Source organism: Euprymna scolopes, chromosome 29 (genome assembly GCF_053919585.1).
Source record: "Euprymna scolopes isolate OS-2025 chromosome 29, ASM5391958v1, whole genome shotgun sequence".
Lineage (NCBI taxonomy): Eukaryota > Metazoa > Mollusca > Cephalopoda > Sepiida > Sepiolidae > Euprymna > Euprymna scolopes.
In genome coordinates, this window is record NC_136510.1 from 44,375,916 (window position 1) to 44,398,893 (window position 22,978).

General features: G+C 33.1%; 1 protein-coding gene across 1 annotated transcript in view; it reads right to left on the bottom strand.

Annotated features, from left to right (window-relative positions):
- Positions 1–1,397: 1,397 nt before the first annotated feature.
- Positions 1,398–22,978, bottom strand: part of LOC145252628 (uncharacterized) — a 59,408-nt gene continuing 37,827 nt past the window's right edge. The window contains exon 5 of the mRNA XM_080112354.1: positions 1,398–2,602. Within this exon, the coding sequence (XP_079968480.1) occupies positions 1,676–2,602 (927 nt within the window). The 3' untranslated portion in view covers positions 1,398–1,675. The remainder of the gene's footprint in view (positions 2,603–22,978) is intronic.

Consider the following 22,978-nt stretch of genomic DNA (forward strand, 5'->3'; position numbering starts at 1 on the left):
TTCTGAGGAAGTTCAAGCTAAAATATCAAAATTTTACCATACGAGTTAATGTGAGTGTATTGAATTTGCACATCCGTTTCACCCATTTCATCTTTAATAATAGACCTCTTAATGAAATGTTTTCAAGGTTGATACTTGTTACATTTAAAACGAGCTGTTGCTTTTAATTTTCATTATACACATAAGAGAGAGAAAATATGTCATCTGCAGTCAACAACATTTTTTTTTCTGTAGAAAATGTTTTTCACCACAGGTGGTACATATATAAAGTCAGGTATGAGTATATGTTCATATATTCCACATAAAACTTATTAATTATTAGGAGTTTTGGAATACAGCTGCTATGTGTAAAGGGTCCAAATGTAGGCTATATTTAGTTTAACTTAGATTTATATAAGGTGTAGATAGGGTGAAAGCTCTTTGTAAAAATTTAGATACCTTTGATTTTTGTGAAATTTTAACAATCGACTACAAAAAAGTAAAGTCGTTGACCATAGTCGAGAGTGACCTGAAAGCTCTCTTTTCATTGGCTATTATACTGAAATGTAGGGGAGAGCATCATTCCTTTCCCAGGATTGCTTCATTTACCCTTGATAATCAACTTATAATGCTGAAGTGTTTAAGCAGGGAGACATCAAGTACCATTCTTTTTCTTTCAGTCTTTCTATGACTCGACCAAGAATTGAACCCAAGTCTCATGGTCCATTAACGAACATGAATATGCCAACAGATATTAGACATCAATTAATCATATTTTAGTTTATTTGGGATATTTTGAAACAGTTTTAGGGGGCATAACATGGACACAACCGCCCATTTGAAAATTCAAGTATTTCAGATGTGCATTAAATCCGATTTGTAGTAATTAGACAGCAATTAAGCAAGATCCCTTGAATTTAAACTTCTTGAGATCCCCTAAGCTTGAAATCTTAGATATTTTCTATAATCAAAATAATGTAATAGACTTTGATCAGAATCCGAGAAGGTTTCTTAACATAAGCTTTAGCTGCACAATATTTTGATTTTAATCTTTGTAGTGGATGAGGGGGGGGGGGTTTAAAGAGGTGCAAAACTGTTCTGTTTGGGATAATTAGTTTATATCTGTCTCATGACAAGTATTCTTTTGATAAGCATAAGAATTATATATTTAAATAAAAAGCGATTGTATCCAACGATTAACGAAGTAAACATAACAAGTATCTACTCTTAAAAAAATATTCATTGAAATAAAAATGTCAGACATTTGCAATCCATAATACATAAATATGCACACAGGCATATTATTTGTATTATATATAAAATTTTATCTTTGTATATTTACCAGTGCTCTATGATTTTTGATGAAAACAGAGCTACTTATAATAATAATAATAATAATAATAATAATTAACTAGAAGTTAACCCATAATAATAGTTTTTATGCAGTTATACACAATTCTTCAATGGTTCGCAAAGTCCATCTAATGAAAGGCGGATAAAAACATATAGACCATCTCTGCGGATTAAGATCCATATAAATTCCCCCTACCCCCATGATCATATTACAAAACTTTTGGATTACAAAAAGCAGTGATGGAACAGAGATGATGGTGGGGGAGACGCAAGAGAGAACAGAAGGAGGGGAAGGTCGAGAGGAAAAAAAAAAAAGTATGTGTTTGTGTGTAAAGGAATTAGCTCAGGCACACTGCCCATCTTCCCGATCTCGGAAGAACCCACTTTCCGTGGCACATTCTCGAACAGTCACTGTCACCATGTTGGAGGTAACGTCTGTAATAAATACTTGGTCAAGGAGGGGCTTTACATTGGGGGGTGGACACCAATATGTGCGCCTCTCGGGGGCACTGGATTTGTTTTCAGTGTCTGTGCTATATTCAAGTCCCTCAAAATTGTCACGAGAAAAAGAAATACATTTATTTTTATCGCCATGTCGGCTGGGCGTCGTCTCCTCATGACCGTCCTGCAGTTGACCAAGCACAGGCCGAGACTCACCCTCTTTGTTCTTGCCGTCTTTAGCCACCTGACCGTTAAGGCTTGATGCAATACCTTTATCATGTTTCCTCATACCATGACTGACATTGCCTGTGGATTTGATCACCGAGGACGGTCGAGTTGTAGGAAAAGATTTGCTTGTTGGAGCTGTGGTAACCCCTATCAAGGGCCGGTTTTTAGGAGGTCGACCGGGTCCTCTTTTTACAGGCATGTGTACCTGAAGTGGGGTGCTGTGCGGATTCGGGCTACCAACAATGCCACTGGGTCGATCAGTATTTTTACTCCTTTGAATGCTGCTTTCATTTACTTTGTCGTCAGGAACCTTTGTTGATGGACGCTCCTTCCGACTCTGATCATTTTGTGGAGTTGTTGAAGGACCCCGGAAACCGGAATCGCGAGGTCGATATTTTGCAGATGAAGTGCCTTCACCACACGATGACGAAGCAGCAGCAGCGGCAGCTGCTGCTGCTGCGGCAGCTGCTGCTGTTGTGGGTGTCGTTGAAGAGGAAGTTCCGCCTGGATTTTGCTCAAGGTGGCCAACAGTTTTCCGTCGACAGGGTGGACTTTCCATTTCCATGTCTGAGCCATCTCCAGTGTCATCTGTGCCAGAATCCTACAGTAAGGCAAAAAAAAAAGAAAAAAAAAAAAAAAAATTCTTGTAAATATTTAAAATAATTATGAAGAACAATTAAAATATTTAACATAATCTATAAATTTTATATTTTCTTGTGTTTTATTTGAGAGTCATCACTTATTAAGGCCTGAAGGCCACTCGATGAGAGGGGGTAGTGTAGTAAATAGGCGTAAATTAGGTAGACTAATTATTTATGAGGACAGCATAACCGGAACTTATTTACATTTGAAGGCTACCATGTTGTATTCAGCTGGTAAGCATGCAAGCGGAACACTGTTCCAAAGGTGGGCAGTTCTGAGGAAGAAACTTTGTTCATGGAATTTGTTTTTAGATTTAGGCACAGATAGAGTGGGGGAAATCATATGTAGTGGTTTTGGCTAGTAGAGTGTTTTTCGTGAAAGTTTGGCAAAGGAAGACCATGATAGAGCAGAGACAAATTCGCAACATCTCTTCTGTGGTTGCAGGGAAAACAGTAAAAAGAATGTTTTAAACGGTTCTCATATTATATACACACCAGTTTTATATTTAACGCAAAGATTTATGTTGTAGCTAAACAGTGTATAAATAGAACTATTAATTTATCATGTAAAACTTCAGTTTATCAATAATTTCCCCCACTCTTTATCTGTGCCTAAACCTAAACGTAGATTCCATGAACAAAGCTTCTTTCTTAGAACTGCACGCCTGTGGAATTGTCTTCCGTTTTCCTGCTTTCCGGCTGACTACAATATGGTTGTGTTCAAGTCTAAAGTAAATAAGTTCTTGATGAGCCGTTCCATATAAGTTATTAAATTTACCAAATTTTCATTACTAATGATTACTATATTGACCAATTTCTACTGTACACTCTTTAACCCTTATCCTTGAGTGGCCTCTGGGCCTTGATAATGTGGTGATGCCTTTGTAAAAAAAAAAAAATATCCCCCCAAAAAGTTTTATTTGCAAACAATTGTTTCTGCCCACTTCAACATTTTGATATACAAAATGTAATGAAAAAAAAATAAAATAAAAATGTAAGAACTCCTTCATACCAACCCCTCTTAACCTAATTCACAACACCAACTCTTAATGCTTTCTCTTGGCTGTCAAAAACTTGTTCACTTTATGCTCTAATATGTCCTCCTTATAGCCGCTATTCCCCTAATATGCAAATTAATGCCATGTGTATAAAGAATCGATCGACAAACTAAAGTTTTCTTTTTCTTTTTGCTAGCCCATCACCTGATGGTCCAAACAGACGCACTGCCACTTGTGAGTAGTTTCTTCAACTACAACATTTTTTTTTATCTTTATATTTTGGATCACCGATTTTCATGAAGAGACTTCCTCAGCGTATAAAAAATTTACCAGTCAAGCTGAAAATATTGGAATTCATCCCATTTTTTTGTTTTTTTTTCTTCATTTTATTACTTTTATTCACTGCAAAAATGGTAGACTGCCATCAAGATGCAAGAAGTTACTATGAATAAGATGCACTTTGATGGACAACTTAATCAATTGGATGGGGTTATGGTCTAAAGTTGAGCCTTGGAGAGCTGTGGTTGCTGACGCTATTTAATGACAAGGCTGCTGCTGCTGCTGAATAAGATCATACATACAAATGCATCCTTATTAGGGAGTTGAGCAGCAAGAAAGGCTCACAGTTTGATGGAAGAAACTATTAGAGTAGAAAGATTTTTGATATCTGAGGATCTCTAATGAAGGAGTGGAATTTTGTGGCTTGTTGGAGGGAGCACGAGTGCTACAAGTTTATTGGAGCACGGGGATGCAACAATGTGGCAATGAGACAGGAGTTGAAGCTTGGTTGACAGTGTGAGACCCATTAAGATTGAACAATCTTTTTTGGACATTGTCTAATCGGGAGAGACTAGTGGTAGATGCACTGGCCAAGATGTAACAACAATGCACCATGCATGGCAAATGGTGGCTTATTAGAAATATAGGATTAGCATTACATGTTGATTTTTCATTTTAAATAATTGTTATTTTATCAACTTGCATGAAAAGAGCTATGTAAAAGATGCTTAAAACCGTTTGAATTATGCAAATATCACCAGTAGTTCAGAAGTTATGAGAATTTTAAGTGCAAATTTGTTTTTCCGTGGACATTTTTCTTTTGAAAAAGTGGGCTAAATTACAGACCTCAACATTTCAAGAAATTCAGTAATTTCATCACCATTTATTTATTTTTAAAGCTATTCTTATATAAAATCGTGTGCTCTTTTTGATTATGCAGTCAAATTTGATGTAGCTCTTTACCATAAGCCATGAATTATAACTTAAGATGTACAAATTAAATTAAAAAAAAAAAACTGGCACATGGTATCATACAGTGGGTGTTTATTTATGAACAAAAACTAAGTATTATAGTGGTATTTAAATATAGCTTTATTGTGAGTAGGTATTTATCTGCCTCTCCACCAAAGGAGAGCTTAATCTGGGATGTAGCCATTGAATGCCTAAGAGCATTCATAACCGGTATTCACTACTCCCCTCAAAGAAAAGAAAATATTGAGTAGATATGAATTAATCTCAGAAATAAATAAAAGAAAATTTTTCATATAGATTTTGAATTTCTGTAAAAGATGGAAATTCCCTTAGTCGACCAGAACATGTATTTTGGGACCAGTCCAATTTTCAAAATAAGCTCCCGATTTACATTTTGTAAATCCTCTCTATCTGGTTTTATTTCTTTGTTTACTTAGTTGAATTTTCATTAAAACAACAGAATAAAAGTGACATAAAAAAAAGAAAAAAAAAAGTGATTTTAAAAACAGTAAGAACGGACACATGTCAAGGGCCGACATTATTTTAAAACCCTAACTCTTGACGTCTTTTTTTATGCATTTATTTCCGTGATACCTAAAAATTAGTTGGTTTGATAGAGAATTTCATTGTAATGAGTTTGAATTGTCCCCCTCCACTTTTTAAATTTCTGTTATTTTACTGCACAGAGATAATATTTGTGAAAATTGATCTAATATTAAAAAAAAATATGAAATTATTAATTAAAAGTACAAATACATATTTTATTTTTATTTTATAATATACTAGCGAGGGGCACCCGGCGTTGCCCGGGTGTTTGTAGGTGTGTGTGAAAACCAGAAATGTGAAAAAAAAACAAAAAACAAAAAAAAAAAAAACAGGTGCCTGTGAAAAAAAAAAAAAACAAAGTCTTGACGATGCGCAGTTGGAAAATAGTAAAGTGTGAAAAAAAAAACAACAACAAAAAAAAAAAAACAGGTGCGCGTTTTTGATCGACGTGATGGCGATAGGTATTCAGCAGTTAGCATTTTGTGCGGGACAATTTTTAATGAGGTCAATAAATCGGTTTGTTCGTTTTTAAAAACCCGCTCCCTCGTCTCGAAATGAAAGCTACCGTCTGATATGACGAAGTTGACATTGACAAAACGTTACTTAGCTCTCTAGAGACCACTGGCTCTGGGCCTGTGATTAGAGTCAAGTTTCGCTTTTTGTTTATACCGAAAACCGAATGTAACGTGTGCCGATGCGGGAAAATGTGGAATAATTAACGTTTGAAAGTCAATAAAATTAAATAGACAGGTGAGCTCCGTGGTTAACTGTGAGATATTACAATTTATAGATGATATAAAAAGTTTTAAGAAGTTGTGAAGTGAGCGAGCGCTTCTCTGAAAGAAGCCTTTTGTGGACATCGAGGAAAAGCGTACATACATACATCTTCGCTTTTATATTTATAGAAGATATTTAAACGAAAAAGATGTTACCTATATATTTTTTCATTGCGTAAAGTTTTCACACTCCACACTCGCCAAAGCCCGCAAGCTGGGGCCTCACCACTGGATATAGTTTAAGGTCATATCCAGGACCAGCATGGTAGAGGGAGCCTACCTTCCTGGCAAAAGCCTCAACAATGTCTTCTTTGTATTTGTGTTCCCTGTGAATGTTAGGCTGAAAAGTTTGAATGATGAACTCTCAAGTAGGAGGATCCTATTTGAAATGCCAATCAGCTATTGAAAAGGCTTCTTATTGTTAAAGGCAAGGAGCTTTGGCTTAGTAGCATTAAATTTTACCATCCATTTGTCCCTATTCCATTAAAGATTGAAAATCCTTTTCTAAGGATTCAAACATGGTGTTAAATGTGTATGTTCAGTCTGTCCATATGTCACTTTTTTATTTTAGTCGAAATTCTCAGAAATCAAAGGGTCCCCTTTCCTGGGGCTAACACTTGATCTCTATACGAGATATATAAATATTTAAATAATCTTTTTTTTTTTTTTTTTTCCCACATCTAAAACACTGAGTTAGTAAAGAAGTTGTGAACATAATTTTCCTCTCCTCAATTGACAATCAATTTAAATGTTATAGTTTACATTTATTGAGGTCGCTTGATCTTACTGGATTCCAGGATAAGAATTTGTTTAGTCTGGTGTTATTTAGATTGTAAATACTATGTGATTTTGAATATTTGATTGGAATTTACTTGTAGAGAAAAGTATCCATATGCTAGGTTGTACTGACAAACCCCTGTACAGAGAGACCTTAGACACCCAAAGATAGTGTCTAGTAAGCAATCAAGTTGTCTGTCTAGAATAGAGTATGGCGTAATCAGCAAATATACGCATCTCAAACATAATTTCATTAGAAAAGTTTATAAATATCAAGAAGCAAAGTTTTTAGGATCACCCCTTGGGTCCACCCACATCGTCATATTGTTTAGATGTGTGGACATCGAGTTCAACATGGATTTTTCTTTTAGCTTAGAAGGATCTTATATTAAATATTAATCCAATATCATATGAATTAATTTTTATGAGAAGGCCAGACTTAGTCAAAGGTGTTGGATACTACACTCTAACTTCACCAGTTTTGTCCAATAAATGGTATATGCGTCCGGAGATGATTGTTAAGATATTTGCACTAGAACAGGCTTGCCTTTCAAAAAGTAGTTTAGAATTTAAGAGATGGTGGATTATCATTAAATTTATTAGCAATTCAAGGAGTTTAGCAAATAAGCCAGTTCTTTTTACCAAAGTTTTGGTATTATAGATACAATTTATAAGCTATTAGGGAAGCAAGATTTGCAAGAAATTTGTTGTAGAGTTTCACGAGAATGGGCTAGCTCAGCAGAGCATTCAGTTATTAATATAGCAGGGTATAAATAGGGATAAAGCTGACATGCCTTGGAGGTGTCTAGGTATTTTTATATCCCAGGTACAGTAAGAAGTAACAATCAAATCATCTAGTGTAACTTCTGTATGCAGCGGGAAATTTGCGAGGGAGTGGTTTGTGGGGTTTTAAGTGAAGTTTGAAGTGAAACGCTGGCAAGCAGTTAAGCCTTCTCAGTTGCTGTGCCAGCGACATCATGGTGGTTGGATAGTGGGGAATTGTTGGCTTATCATTATTCATCATCACACCCATTATAAATTCTCCAGAAAACACCAGTTCTTAATTTCTGAGACTCAATGTATTTTCTAGTCATTTCAGCATACCTTCTGTTGACTTTGACTATTTCATTTTTACAATGATTTCTAGCTTCTTTAAATTTCTGCCTATTTCTAATTTGACTTATGGCAGCTGAATGGGAGGGGGATGCTTTTTGCTTTTGTGCAACAGAAGCTGCGCAGGTTGAAGTGAACCATTAGAAAGGATGGAGGTTGATATAGAATTTCAACATGGGAACATGTGCTTCAAATTCTACTTTGACTCGCTCGGTTGCCTCATTTATGCACTGTTCAGCAGGAAGAAAAAACATTTCACTGAATGAGGCACTGATGTGATTTCTAACGGATTTTTGATCAGCACTTTTGAAGTATCTCGTCATTTTGAGCAATAGCTTCTATGCTTGGGGTCAAAAGTTTGGAGTGATATCTACAATAATCACAAGATGATCAGAGTTTCCAAGAGGGCTATGGGCATCCACCACACAAAACTGGTAATGTAGGCAGGAATAGATCGAGAAATGACGGTTACTGATCCTCACGATTTGGGAGGTGGGCCTAGAAGATGACTGTCTGAGAGGGAATAAGATATAGAGAAATTACATCGGATCAGAGAATTCAAGCGTGACAAAGATAGTGTTGAACATGAACCAATGTCAAGATGACCACCAACAGCATCATCTAAAGATAACCTTGACCTTGCTCTGCAGATGATCAAGCAAAATCATTGAACATCATGTAGTTAGATAGCAAAAAGCCTTGGAATATCCACCGAGTGAACAGACAAAATTTTGATGAAAATAAAAAATAGGATTCTCAAAAGGTTTCTGCAAAGTAAGTTCCTTATCTTTTGACACCAGAACATAAACGCAACTGTTTGAAGCTGATGATGATCATTTTCTTGCTTGATTCATTATTATCGATGAAAGCTGGATTCACCATTACCAGCCAGAAATCAAAGAGTAATCCAAGCAGTGAAAATGCACATCATTTTTAAACTTAACAAGTTCATCTGTTAACCTTAACTTCAACTCTTATTATCTATATATATATATATAAAAGCGAAAATGTATGTATGTATGTATGTATGTACGCTTTTCCTCGATGTCAACAAAAGGCTTCTTTCAGAGAAGCGCTTGCTCGGTTCACAACTTCTTAAAACTTTTTATATCATCTATAAATTGTAATATCTCAGAGTTACCCACGGAGCTCGCCTGTCTATTTAATTTTATTGACTTTCAAACGTTAATTATTCGACATTTCCCGCATCGGCACACGTTACATTCGGATTTTGGTATAAAAAAAAGTGAAACTCGACTCAGGCGAAAGCCAGTTGTCTCAAGAGAGCTAAGTAACGTTTGTTCAATGTCGACTTCGTCATATCAGACTGTAGCTTTTATTTCGCTCCTCCTAATAAACAGGGAGCGGGTTTTTAAAAACAAACAAACAGATTTATTCACTTCATTCAAAACTGTCCCGCACAAAATGCTAACTGCTGAATACCTATCGCCGTCGCGTCAATCAAAAACGCGCACCTGTTTTTTTTTTAACACTTTACTATTTTCTAACTGCGCGTCGTGAAGGCTTTGTTTTTTGTTTTTTTTTCACGGGCACCTGTTTTTTTTGTTTTTTTTTTTCACATTTCGGGTTTTTTTCACATACCCCAAAAAACACCCGGGCAACGCCGGGTACCCCTCACTAGTTATATATAAATTAAACATATTCGAAAAAGTCTATCATTTAAAAAGTTGCTAATAAATTCTGGCAAATCTGCCTTTAAGTCCTAGTCTGTGCAGGCTTCTTTTGATACCACTCTTCCAAGTAGTGTCATATGCTTTTTCGAGGTAAAAAAAAAAAAAAAAAATTGCTATTAAGTGTCCTTTCTTGGCAAATTAAAACCTGATTGATGTTCCATAATCAGGTTTTTGTTTTCTAAGAACCAAGCTGATCTTTCGTTAACCATTCTTTCAAATGTCTTGCATAGACAGCTAGTGAGAGCAATGGGTCAGTAGTTTATTCGATCTGTATGTATTTTGTTTTAAGTATTAGGATCACTAAACCCCACTTCCAGTTTTTTTTGGAATACTGTTATTTTTACCCCCCCCCCCAAAAAAAAAAGCTAAATGGAGGTCATCTAGAACATATGCTGAAGAATGGAGAAAAAAAAGGCCAAAGACCCTAGTGTTTTGAATATATGACCAAAGTTTCATTTCATTCAGACAAAACACTAACAAACAGGGTTTAATTAGAGTTGGGGCCCGTTTTTTGGGGGTCACCCGGTATATTTGTAAGTAGATAGTCCAGAGATGGTTTAGGTAGTTTTTTTTTAAGAAATTGATAATGGATTTCATCAGATCCAACTGCTGTTATTATGAGATCTGTATATTGCTTCTTTTAGTTTTGTGCTATTGAATGGTTGGTTGTACTTTTCTTCATTTAATTTGAAATTAATTTTTTTTTCTTTCTTTATTTTCTGACTTAAAATTTTTGATTTTTTTTTTTTATGATGAATTTATTGAAAATTGTTCTGCTAATTTGTTTGCAATGTTTTCCATGTCCGTGATCTTCATATCGTTGTATACTAGGTTTTTGATCGGGTTCTTGTTTTTCCCTGATATTTTCTTGATCATTTCCGATATTTTTTTGGTTTTTAGTGTTTGTATTTATTTTTGATACATAGTTTTTCGATGTGTTCCATTTTGATTCTTTGATATTTTTCTGGGAATATAGAGCTTTTTGGTATGTTCTCTTCTGCAATGGAAAGTAACATATTGCTGAAAAAGATAATATGTTCCAAGTTAGTGTTTGCTTCGGGTATTAGTCTATGTGGGCATGCATTTAGGAATTTTTACAATTTGCTTTTTTATATTGAAGTGGGGCATTTTGTCCTCTAATTTGGGGTCCTCATTTTCAAGTATAATTGGGAAATGGTTGCTTCTACATGTATTGTGTGTTCTTCAGCTATAGTCTATGTTGGGTCACATAATATTAGGTCTATTGCTTTCCGTGTTCCAGTTGCTGGATAGAGGTAAGTGTTCTCTTTGTTGTTGAGTAAACATAACTAGTTTTGGTTGATTAGTTTTTCAATGGTTTTTAGCCTCTTTTGTTGGTTTATTTATTGCCCCATAATTCGTTGTAGCTATTAAAATCACCCACTAATAAAAAAGATTTTAGTAGTTGTTGAATTAGATTGTCCAGTTCTATTTCATCTATTGTTTCATTCAGTGGTATATAAATTGAGCAGAGGGTTATTCCTTTGTGTCATGTTGTGATTATTGCAATGGCTTGTATGTTGATTTTTAAATTTATTGCGCTGGGTGGAATATTTTTTATTTATGAGTAATGATGATCCACCAGTGGATATGTTTGATGTTTTTTTTGTATAGTTGTATATTGAGTAATGTTTTATATTAATTCTGTCATTTTCTTTTAAGCAAATTATTGCAGGACGAAGGGTTTTGTTGAGGAGTATTATTTCTTCGATATTAATTTTTAGGCCTCTTATATTCACTTGTAGTATTTTATTAGCCATGGTTTATGTTTTATTTTCTTGTTTTGGATTGTTGATGTTACTGTCAACTTCCATGGTTTCAGTAGTTTTTTGCTTATTTTTTATTTTAGTTTGTGATCGTGATGTGTTGGGGAGGGGGGGGTTCTTGCTTTGTTTCATTTTCTTTTTTATCGATTTTTTTTTTTTCTTGGACCTGTGATTCTTTGTTTCCAGATGTGATATGGATTTATAGAGATTCTATTTTTGTATGGTTTGATGCAATTGTCTCCCCACGAGGGCAGAGTTAAACACAAGGTTGGTTTTTAATGTGGGGAAAATGCAGCTCTCCAAAAACAAACACTAAATTATGGTGTAAATAAAAATTGCCCCAGTTTAAAACAATCTCTCCCTCACTGATCGAGAACAGAAAAATGAAGTGTAGTACTAGAATAGATACTACACTTTGATACTTGGTCAAAAGAACAGCTCCAATTAGTTTCAATTGAGAAAATCCAAATTAAAAGGCACAAGTGCGTATGTGGGAGTCAGAAGACGGGAGTCATTCTGTGATAAAATCACAATCATTTAATACCTCTATCGTTTTAGCATTTTTAATTTTAATAAATTATCTTAAGATGGGAAAGAAAGGCAAAACAAAAAGAGGAAAGAAAAATATGAAAAAAAGAAAGAAATAGAGAAAGAAAATTCAGTCAAATAAAACAGTAAGGAAGTAGATTCTAATGATTTGGTAAGATTTGATTTAAAAAAAAAAAAAAAAAAAAAAAAAAAAAGAAAGCAGATTTCAACTAAATGGCAACCAAAGTAGAAATCTGCCTTTTTTTTTGGACTAAGAAAAAAAAAAAAAAAAAAAAATCTAAAAACCAGAATTGAACCTAAAAGAAGCTGCTGTTACTAATGTCGATGGAGTCCGACTAATCTACTTGCGAATGCATATCATAGAAAGTCTATTGAACATGGACAAAAGGTGTTTTTGAGAGTTACCTTCAGTTTTGTAATTAATGAGTATTGGCTATCACGCAGTGTGCATGTATTAATAATAACAAAAAATTTGTCTTTTTTTTTTTTTAGCTAAAAAAAATTTGGATGCTACTGTTCTAACTAATCGGAAATTGTCTACATTTGGAAATGGAATTTATTTAAAACCTCATTAGGGATAAACACCATCAGCTAGAATCAAAATCGAAACAATTTGTGCTCCAGCTGTGTTCCCTACTGTTTGAGCTATCTGTTGATAAAAAGATTTAAACTGAAACCACTTCAAGCTATGAATAAATTTGCACACGTGCTAAAGAAATAGAAATATATTGGCAAGTTTAAATGAACATTTTGCATTTCAATTTGTTAACATAATTCTGTACACATTATTCATCAATCCAAACAAAGATTTTACTTGATATAAACCATCCTCAGTGTATGATTATTATTTCCTGTTAATTTCAGTTTTATGTTACTAGTAGTTTAAGAGTTTATTAGTTTAATATTTTCACACAGACATACACACTTATATAGAAGATAAATTTGTACTAAAATTATCTAAATGTTAATACTTATCTATTATCAATAGTTTCAGTTTTGTCGATACAAGTTAATAGCGTTTTTTAGTCATTTCAAAAATACCCAAAATTTTGGTTTACTAGTCTAAATTTTAATAAAAGGACTATTTTTAATAGTTATATCACTTCTCTTGCAGCAAAATTATGAATTTGACTTTTATCGACAGGAAAAAGTTTGTACTAATTAGTAAATTTGAAAAGGTAATTGAAAACAATGGCAAATATACAACTGATTAAAATAAAGTTATATAAGGCATCTATGTTGAAAATTAAGAACTTAAAACAATGTTTGGCTTCTAAACTCAATTTCAAATTTATGGTATTTCAAAACAGAGGGAGTGTTATTTTGCACAGCCAACATACAATCTCATATACGAACTGAATCTGAATCCCATAACATCAGATGGCCACTTTCACTAAAGACAAAATGCCTTTGACTGGTATCAAAAAGATAAGAAAAAAAAAAAAAGAACCTTTTATAAGCAAAGTGTTTATAGCAAAAATTAAGAACGTAAATATTTTTTATATATATCTTAAGCTTTGAGTAAAAAATGCAAACATAAAAAAATAAGAATGTAATTTAAATTCCCTGAAAAAGACAAAAAAAAAAAAATTACTTGGATGCCATCAGTTAGAATTGAAACAAAGACATAACTCTCTAATGGTATTTGCTACCGTCTGAATTAACCGCACAGGCACGACAAAGCTCAAGCTGCGGGATCTTACTGTTTGGCAAGAGGAGGATAGAAGCCATAAAGTATAAAGGTATATTTGCATATTTACAGCATACATATTGTAATATGTATGCTGTAAATTTTCCAATTTTGCCCCCTTATCAGCTATTTTTCCTACTAAAACCAAACCAATTTTGAATCACAGATCTGAATACCACGTGTATAAAGTTTCAATTAAACTACTCATCCAATAAAAAAATTAAAAAACGAACAGTGAATAAATAAAACCATTTTTAAAGGAATATGCAAATTAGCTATCCTTCTGAAGTCAATAGTATAGTCAGGACCAGGGTTGGATCAAATACTGACTTTTAACAATTGAAATACAAATACTTTCGTTAAGGTTACCAGAAATACAAATACAAATACTTTTATTCCTAACTCTAAAAATACAAATACAAACGCTAAAAATACAAATACAAATACTTTTATTCCTCAATCTCAAAATACAAATAAAAATACAATAACTGATTTAAACAATCTGAAAATATGCGAAGAAAAGAAGAAAAAAGAAGAAATATTTCCTTCCAAATTTGACATCTACATTACACTCTATATCATGTCCTCATTGCATTTTATCATCATTAGAGCTCTGAAAGTTTCCGGGCCAAGTTTGGCTCGCTCTGGGGTATAAAAATTACCAGCCTTGCTGAAAACTCTTTCAGATGGTGCCGATGTTGCACAGCACCCTAGAATATTTCTGGCGAAAGGCTTCAAAATCTTGAAGCTCGTTTTCCCGCCAGTACCTCAGTGGGTTGACGTCAAAAGCCAGAACACATTCTTCTAAGTAGGAATCGAGTTCTGCCTTTACCGCTGTAGTGTCGCTTATTGATGGACTTACATTTAGCTTCCCAGCTGGTGGCATGTAGGCAAAAAGACGAGGGCGTTTTGCATTCATGTCAGCCTCGTCTTGATTTGTGTTCACGGTCATGAAAAACTTCCTCTCTTGAACTGTGTTCTTCAAAGACAACTGAGTTGACTGCGAAATAATTAGGTCCACAATCTTCGAAATATTTTTATTTTTCATTTTTTCACATGACAGCCATGACAGCTTAAACCTGGGGTCCATGACAACTGCAGCAATGACATCAGTCCTATCAAGAAACGGATGCAATCTCTTTTTGATAGAAGACTGTAGTGCATTAGCCAAGTTTAAGCAGTAGGTTGGTTTACTTTCCATGAATAGTTTGAGGCTGTGTTCAAGGCCAAATACAACTGGTGCAACGCAAGAAAGTGTCACCATGTTTTCTCCTTCCACTTGTGACATCGCCTCTTGGAATGGGTCCAAAATTTGCACCACTTCTTTTAGCATTGCTATTTCCACTACGTTCAATTCTCGTATGTTCTTGCACGATCCTAGGAGACAAATAGCTGAGTTGACGCCATTGACATCTTTGAGAACTGACTTAAGCATAGTCAGTTGAGAGTTCCATCTAGTAGCATTAGCAGCCTGCAGTGAAATCCCAATATTTTCCAAGAACGGTGCTGCCACAGTAGATCGCCGTATTGCAGCTACAATACTACAGCACTTGTGTATCACAGTTGCAATTGCGCTGCATCTGACACTGGGATCATTGAAGGCATCTCGTATGCAGATTTGTTGTGTGTGTGCAAAGCAACTGGACCGATCCGGTGGAAGAAAGGCAAGGACTTCATTCAGATCAAGTTCTTCTTCCAAAATATCAAGTTCTTCTTCCAAAATATCAATGTTATCTATGTCTCCATTTTCCTTGATACTATCATTTTCAACTTCATTTCCATATAATCCTGGTAGACATATATCAAATGCTCTCACCATAGACGAAGCATTGTCTGCAACCACTTTCCTCACTTTGCCACGAATTCCAAATTTAGTCACTACATCCTCATATGCTGTAGCAATATTTACAGCTGTGTGTCGCCCCTCAAACTTATCACAAGCAATGACCCGCGACTTCAGCTCCCATGATGAGTTGATGAAGTGTACGGTAACACCAAGAAAAGATACCATTTTCCGATTTGTCCAGAGGTCTAGTGTCAGGTAAATAAGACTGAGGTTTTTAAATTCGTTTATCAATTGCGACTTAATGTCATTTGCTCTCTGCAGGAGTAAACTGCTTCTAAGTGTGGTTCTGCTTGGGAACACGAAGCGTGGTTCTGCTTCATGTAGAAGAGCTCTAAAAGTGTTACTTTCCACAATACTCAAAAGCAGTTGGTCACATGCAATGGAGTTTAAGAGTTTCTTTACCATAGATCGTTGTTTGATGTGCTTAGTGCTAAATTTGTTCTCTTGTAGAGGCTTGGTTTTGAAGAACGAAGTCATTTTGTGCTGTGATGAATGTGATGCACAGCTCTCACGCTTATTCTTTTCCTCTGCAGCTTTCATTGTCTCATAATCAGCATACAGATCTTTGTGAACTCTTCTTAAGTGGATAACTAGGTTAGATGTTGCCTTAGTTGATGCCGAATACGGCTTCTTGCACTGTAATTAAACTTTTGGGACTACTCAGGAAAAAGTATATGAATACTTAAAAATATTCATTTTAAATACAACTTTAAATAGCTATAGTTATAAGTTTTCAAATTTCTATAAATTGAAAATAAATTAATTCAATTAATTTCAAAACACTACTTTTAAAGAATTTCAAACGAAAAATACAAGAATTAATTATTTCAGAGGAAATACACTCAGTGACCTAATTGGCAGGGACAAGGCGCCAGCACTAAAAAATGTCCCCAAAATGGTTTCATACTCAACTGTGAACTCTTTGAAAGGGTCCATATAGACATTTAGTAAGTAACTGTGAAACCGGATTAAACATTTAGGTGTGAGATTCGCTTAGTGCAGGGTTAGCAGTATCAGAATTTTTGTAGGAATTTTTGACACCCCTAACACGAAACTGCGAATACAATATAAAAATCTCGTAATTTCTCTGTTAAAAGTGGGTTATTTATTTTCTTTATGGATTATACTTCCAAAATAAACTATTACAGTTGTTTTAAAAGTAATAAAAATATTTTTATTTTTTTTTTAAAACAGTAATGAATTTTCCGAACTCAATATTTTTCAATTTTTAAACTCAATATTTTTAAATTTTTAAATTTTAAAAATCTATCAAAATTTTTCTATTGATTCTATTTTTACGATATTTTCAGGGTCAATGTGAAATTTTATGTTCTTTCCAATAAACCGAATATAATATTTTAGACAAACGTTTTTTTTAAATTCACGCCCCCCCATTTTCACGCCCCCCCCATTTTGAAATGTCTATTAAAAAGTAAATAATTAATTTATGTTTAATAGGTTTATATATCACAAATTGAAGAGAAAAGGTCAATAAATAATATATTCAAATTTAAAACAAAAAAAAAAATCAGTTTTTTAGAAATTTACCTGTAAAGTCCGAAGTTTAAAACCTTATTTTATAAGAACACATTTTTTCTTTTTGTCTTTTTTTTTTTTTTTTAATGAAACCTTGGTCCTTGCTCCTTTAATTGAAAAAAAAATTAGGGCTTGAATTACATTTTTCGAGGAGTTATAAGCTTAGAAAGATAGGGGGTCGAATAATTTACGCCTCTCATTTTGAAATGTCTATTAAAAAGTAAATAATTAATTTATGTTTAATAGGTTTATATATCACAAATTGAAGAGAAAAGGTCAATAAATAATATATTCAAATTTAAAACAAAAAAAAAAATCAGTTTTGTAGAAATTTACCTGTAAAGTCCGAAGTTTAAAACCTTTTTAAAAAAAAAAAAACACATTGTTTTGTTTTGTTTTTTTTTAAATAAAACCTTGGTCCTTACTCCTTTAATTGAAAAAAAAAATTAGGGCTTGAATTACATTTTTCGAGGAGTTATAAGCTTGGAAAGATGGGGTGGAATTATTCACTATTTTCACGAAATTTCTGACACTGCTAGTGCAGGGTGTAAATCCATGAATGGGAGTGGCAACCCTGAATTGAAGCTACTTGACTCACAGACTTATCGTCACTCAACTAGCAGCAGCGTGTGTGACTGGAAGTGGACGGGGCTGGTAGACTGGTACACGTACGCAACATGTATGTGAACAGGGTTGGATCAAATACTGACTTTTAACAATTGAAATGCAAATACTTTCGCTTAGGTTACCAGAAATACAAATACTTTTACTCCTAAGTCTAAAAATACAAATACATTTATTCCTAAATCTAAAAATACAAATACAATTACATTAAAATTGTATTTAAATACAATTGAAATACAAATACAATTGTATTTGATCCAACCCTAGTCAGGACTAAGTATATAAAGAAATTGTATTCACTTTTAAAATAGAAAAGCGGGCTTTTAATATCAATGTCAGCGTGAGAAATAACTCAACACAGGTGGCAAAAAGAAAGTCTGCACTTGTAATTTTTCAAAAACTGCAAATTTAAACTAAATATAATGTAACTGTTTAAACAAACTATACCTCATTTGATTGGCCTTTTATTTTTCTATAATTTTACCTGTTCCCATTTGATTTTTAATTGAAATATTCTAGTGTTCACGTCAATTTAAAAAAATAAGTTCAAATTAAGGAGGCAAAAAGAAAGTCCGCACAATGGGAGATTATTTAAATGTAACTTTAGGACATTAATGCAACACAAATAAAACAGGAACACAATGAACTAGTTAATATTTAGTAGCATAGCCCTTCTGCAATTTAACAACCTGTAATCTTTTGGGAATTCCTTGAATTAGACTGCAGCGATACTACAGGGAAAGGGCATCCCACTTTTCTTTAATTTTTGTCAAAAGTTCTTCCAAATTTGAAATTTTATCACCGAGTAGCTGTTGCTTGATGTAATGCCATATGTTTTCTTAAAACTTAAGAACATTAAAACTTCTTAAGAACATTAAAGTTTATATCGGCTGAAAGATAAGAATATGTTTTTGAATTTTTCAGATGAGGATTAATAATTTGTATTATTTGGATTATTCTAACTGCTGTTCTAATTTTGAGTGTTATTTTCGCATTTCGGAAGAACCCGTGACATCTATATTTTTATAAAGTAATAGGGTTCGTGTGTTTCTGTCTGTGTGTACAGCTCTCCATCATCAACGAAATATAAACGAGGTAAGAGGGTAGATCTCTCCTGGTAGAGAAACATTAGAACCCATTTTAGGATGTTTCTGTTATAGGAGACATAAGAATCTGTGCCTAATTTCTTTATATACTATTCTACAAACCACCCCCATATCGAATGACTTATGCTCATTTGCATATCACATTATATTAAATCTCTTTAACTAATTACCTCGACCTTATTACATATTGGAAATATTCTAATCATTTCAACTGTACTATTTACAAAATCTATTTAACATTTAATCTATCTATATCTATCTATATCTATCTATCTTCTATCTATATCTATCTATCTATATATCTATCTATATCTATCTATATATCTATCTATATCTTCTATCTTCTATATCTATCTATCTATCTATATCTATAAAAACAGAGATGTGTGTGCCACAGACGATTTCTGATTGGTTAATCCAATAATCACATCTCCTAAAAAACAATCGTTTCTACGCTCTTACCTTTACCATAAAATATTATGGCTTTATTTATTGTCCATCTTGGAAGGGTTTAATTTTTTAATAACTTGTTATTTACAAATTAAAAAAATACGAAACTATTATACGAAACTAAACTACACGAAATACGCGCACACACGCGCACACACACACACGTTCACTACCGTCACGTTGTTATGGCAACCAAACCCGCTGACTTACATAAACAGTAAACACACACAGTAAATGTGATTTTCTTCATTTTCTCATTTCACTCGTGGTCTTAAATTCATTTCGGGTTTGTATTACTGTACACATAGATTCGAATAAGTTGCCAAAAAACAAATATATAACAAATAAATGTTATCAAAGGCAAGATAAATTACTTTTCTACCAAACTGGATATATTTTTCGTGTTTTTATTCAATTTAACATGTTTATTCAGCTCGAAAAGCATACAGTGTTTACCGATGTATTGGAAAATTCAAGATGGCGGCCGATTCTCTCTTTAACACGGTAAGTTTGGTAAAAGGTGTAATAAATAAAAAACCGGTTAAAATACTGTTAAAAACTCGCTCAATATATGTTACCGTGACATAGGTTGACATATATTCGGCGGGTTTTTAATAGTATTTTGTATAGTTTTTTATTTATAACACCTTTTCCCAAACTTACGGTGTTAAAGAATGTGTGAGACTGAGACGCCATCTTGAATTTTCCAACACATCGGTAAACACTGTATTCTTTTCGAGCTGAATAAACATGTTAAATTGAATAAAAACACGAAAAATATATCCAGTTTTTATCGGTTTTTTACCTTCTCTGCAGAAGTACAAAAAAAAAAACAACAAAAAAAACGGAAGGTACTTTTACAGAATGTTAAACTAACCCTAACCGATGTTTTATGTTTAGTTTAGGAAAAGTCAGAAGAAACAAAAGTCATTATTGCATGAAATATACGTATTTAGTTGAAGTATTGTTTATGTCAATTCTTTCGAAGAAATTTAGCAAGAATACCTGTAAACCAGGAAATCGGTAAAATGTCATCATGGATGAATACTTGTCTATTATAATTTCTACCCTTGACAAAAACTTAGCCATAACAAAAGAGATTTATTGTTCAGATTGTTTTTGAGATTGATTTCTAAAAAGATATTTTATAAATAAAATCGACTTTAAAATTAAAGACTTAAATTACAATAATTGAATTTAAACATTCTTATTTCAATATTTGGCACATAACACCTGCAAAAATGATCACAATGTCAGGATTTCATTTTATTTCAGAATCGATGGCAAATTGTGTAGATTGATATCTCATTATATTAAATACTAATATTTAACATTAGTTTATCATTTAAGCCGATAAAAAGCCCTTTTTTTTCCGAGTCATAAAAGGATGTGGAGTTTCCTAATCAACCTTTCGGGTGCAGTTGCACGCTCTCAAAATAACTAAAGTGTTGGCTTTAAAAAAAATTGGTTCATTAAAACTAAACAGGTTTAGTTTTAATAAAAAAAAAATTTTTTTTTAAAATCGCTTTGGTAATTAGATATGTCGTATGGTTATCCCTAATCGCTGAATAAAACCGCTAACGAGTTGAATGATTACGACATAAAATTAAACTCGGGTTCCTGAAACGGAAACTTCGTTTGTTTTTGTTTTTTTCTTATCAATATATTTACATTGTTATTTTGTTTTCATTTTCAATCATTCGAACAGTTTTCTTTTTCAAGTAATCCAAGTTACAAAATTCCCACTGTTTACTATGCTAAAATCACAATGACTAATGTATACCTATTAACCCTTATCCTTGAGTGGCCTCTGGGCCTTGATAAGTGGTGACACCCATGTAAAAAAAAAAAAAAAAAAAATCACTCGAACAGTTTTCTTTTTATAATGTACAGTTTTAAAAGTTTAAAAACTATATAGTTTTTACTTCAGGAAAATTAATGGGTCAGTTTTTACGATGTGCCCTGTTAAAATACTGTTAAAAACTCGCTCAATATGTTACCGTGACATAGGTTGACATATATTCGGCGGGTTTTTAATAGTATTTTGTATAGTTTTTATTTATAACACCTTTTCCTAAACTTACGGCGTTAAAGAGGGTGTGAGACGCCATCTTGAATTTTCCAACACATCGGTAAACACTGTATGTTTTTCGAGCTGAATAAATATATTACATTGAATAAAAACACAAAAAATATATCCAGTTAGGTAGAAAAGTAACTTATCTTGCCTTTGATAACATTTATTTATATATTTGTTTTTGACTATTTTTTCGAATCTATGTGTACAGTAATACAAACCCACGATATGAATACTCACGTTGTTATATATATATATATATATATATATATTATATATAAATGAGATTATAGCAGTTAAAAAACATTTTTAAACACACACACACCTTTTTCAAAGTGATCAGAAATCATATAAAAGTAAAAAGGGTAAATTTTTACTTACTTTTCAACTTAATTACCTTTAACGTGACTTTTACAGTTTTTTTTTAAATGGAATTCATTTACCGATACAAAAGAAATGATAAGTAAATAAATCCATAAATAAATATTATAAATGGTTTATTTTAATACTTGCCAGGATGCGGAGGAAAATGAATGAAGGGGGAGGGGGAATAAAATAAAAACATTTTGGAAACAGAGTAAGTTTGAAAGAATTGCTTTGCACAGAAAGAAATTAATGAAAAAATAAAATTAAATTTCTTTTCTTTCTTGATTTTTATTTTAGTTTTTTATGAAAAAGGAAGTCAAAATTAAGACTATAAAAAACAATTTTTATTAAGAGCGAACCTCAGTCGTCAGGTCTGTAAAAAAAAGACGTGGAATAATAAATGTTTTCTAATACAAATTGTTTTTACTTATGTGTTCATTTGTCTCTTTGAAGTTCGTTTGTTTAATATATCGGTTTGCAATATAATTTTGTCATTCTGTCAGACTCAAATTTTAAATCTATATATCTATAAAAGTGAAAGTGTGTGTGTGTGTGTGTGTGTACATTTCCCTACGAAATAACTCTGTCAATTTTTAGTCTACAGACTCGAAATTTGATATACAGGGTACTGAGATTTGGAAAAATCTATGTGATCGGTTTTTAGCCAGAAATTTGGCAATTAAGGGGTCAAAGTTCAACGATTTGAGCTTTGAGAACTCTACCAAACTTCTCCGACAATTTTGGGTCTACACACTTGAAATTTTAGATATAGCTTCCGTGGACATGGATCTAACTTAATAACTTGATTTGAGCCCAAAACAATAAATTTTCAGGGGTCATAATAGGGGTCAAAGTTTAAAAAATTACCCCCTTTTTTTTTGCTCAGCATACACCTCCAAACACCCGGGCAACGCCGGCACCCATGCTAGTGGTATAATAAAATTATGGGATGTGCGTTTGCACCTGACCTCCATAAAATGGAAATATGTCACAAAGTTTAACAAGGTTTTTTAATATAGATCCACAGAATATTGTGATAAGTGTTTCAGTGTGAACAGGTATGGTATAATAAATCATGGGGTTTATCTATTTTATTTTTACTTTCATCATATTTTGCTTTGGTTTTGATACCCCCAAATTCGAAACTATCTCT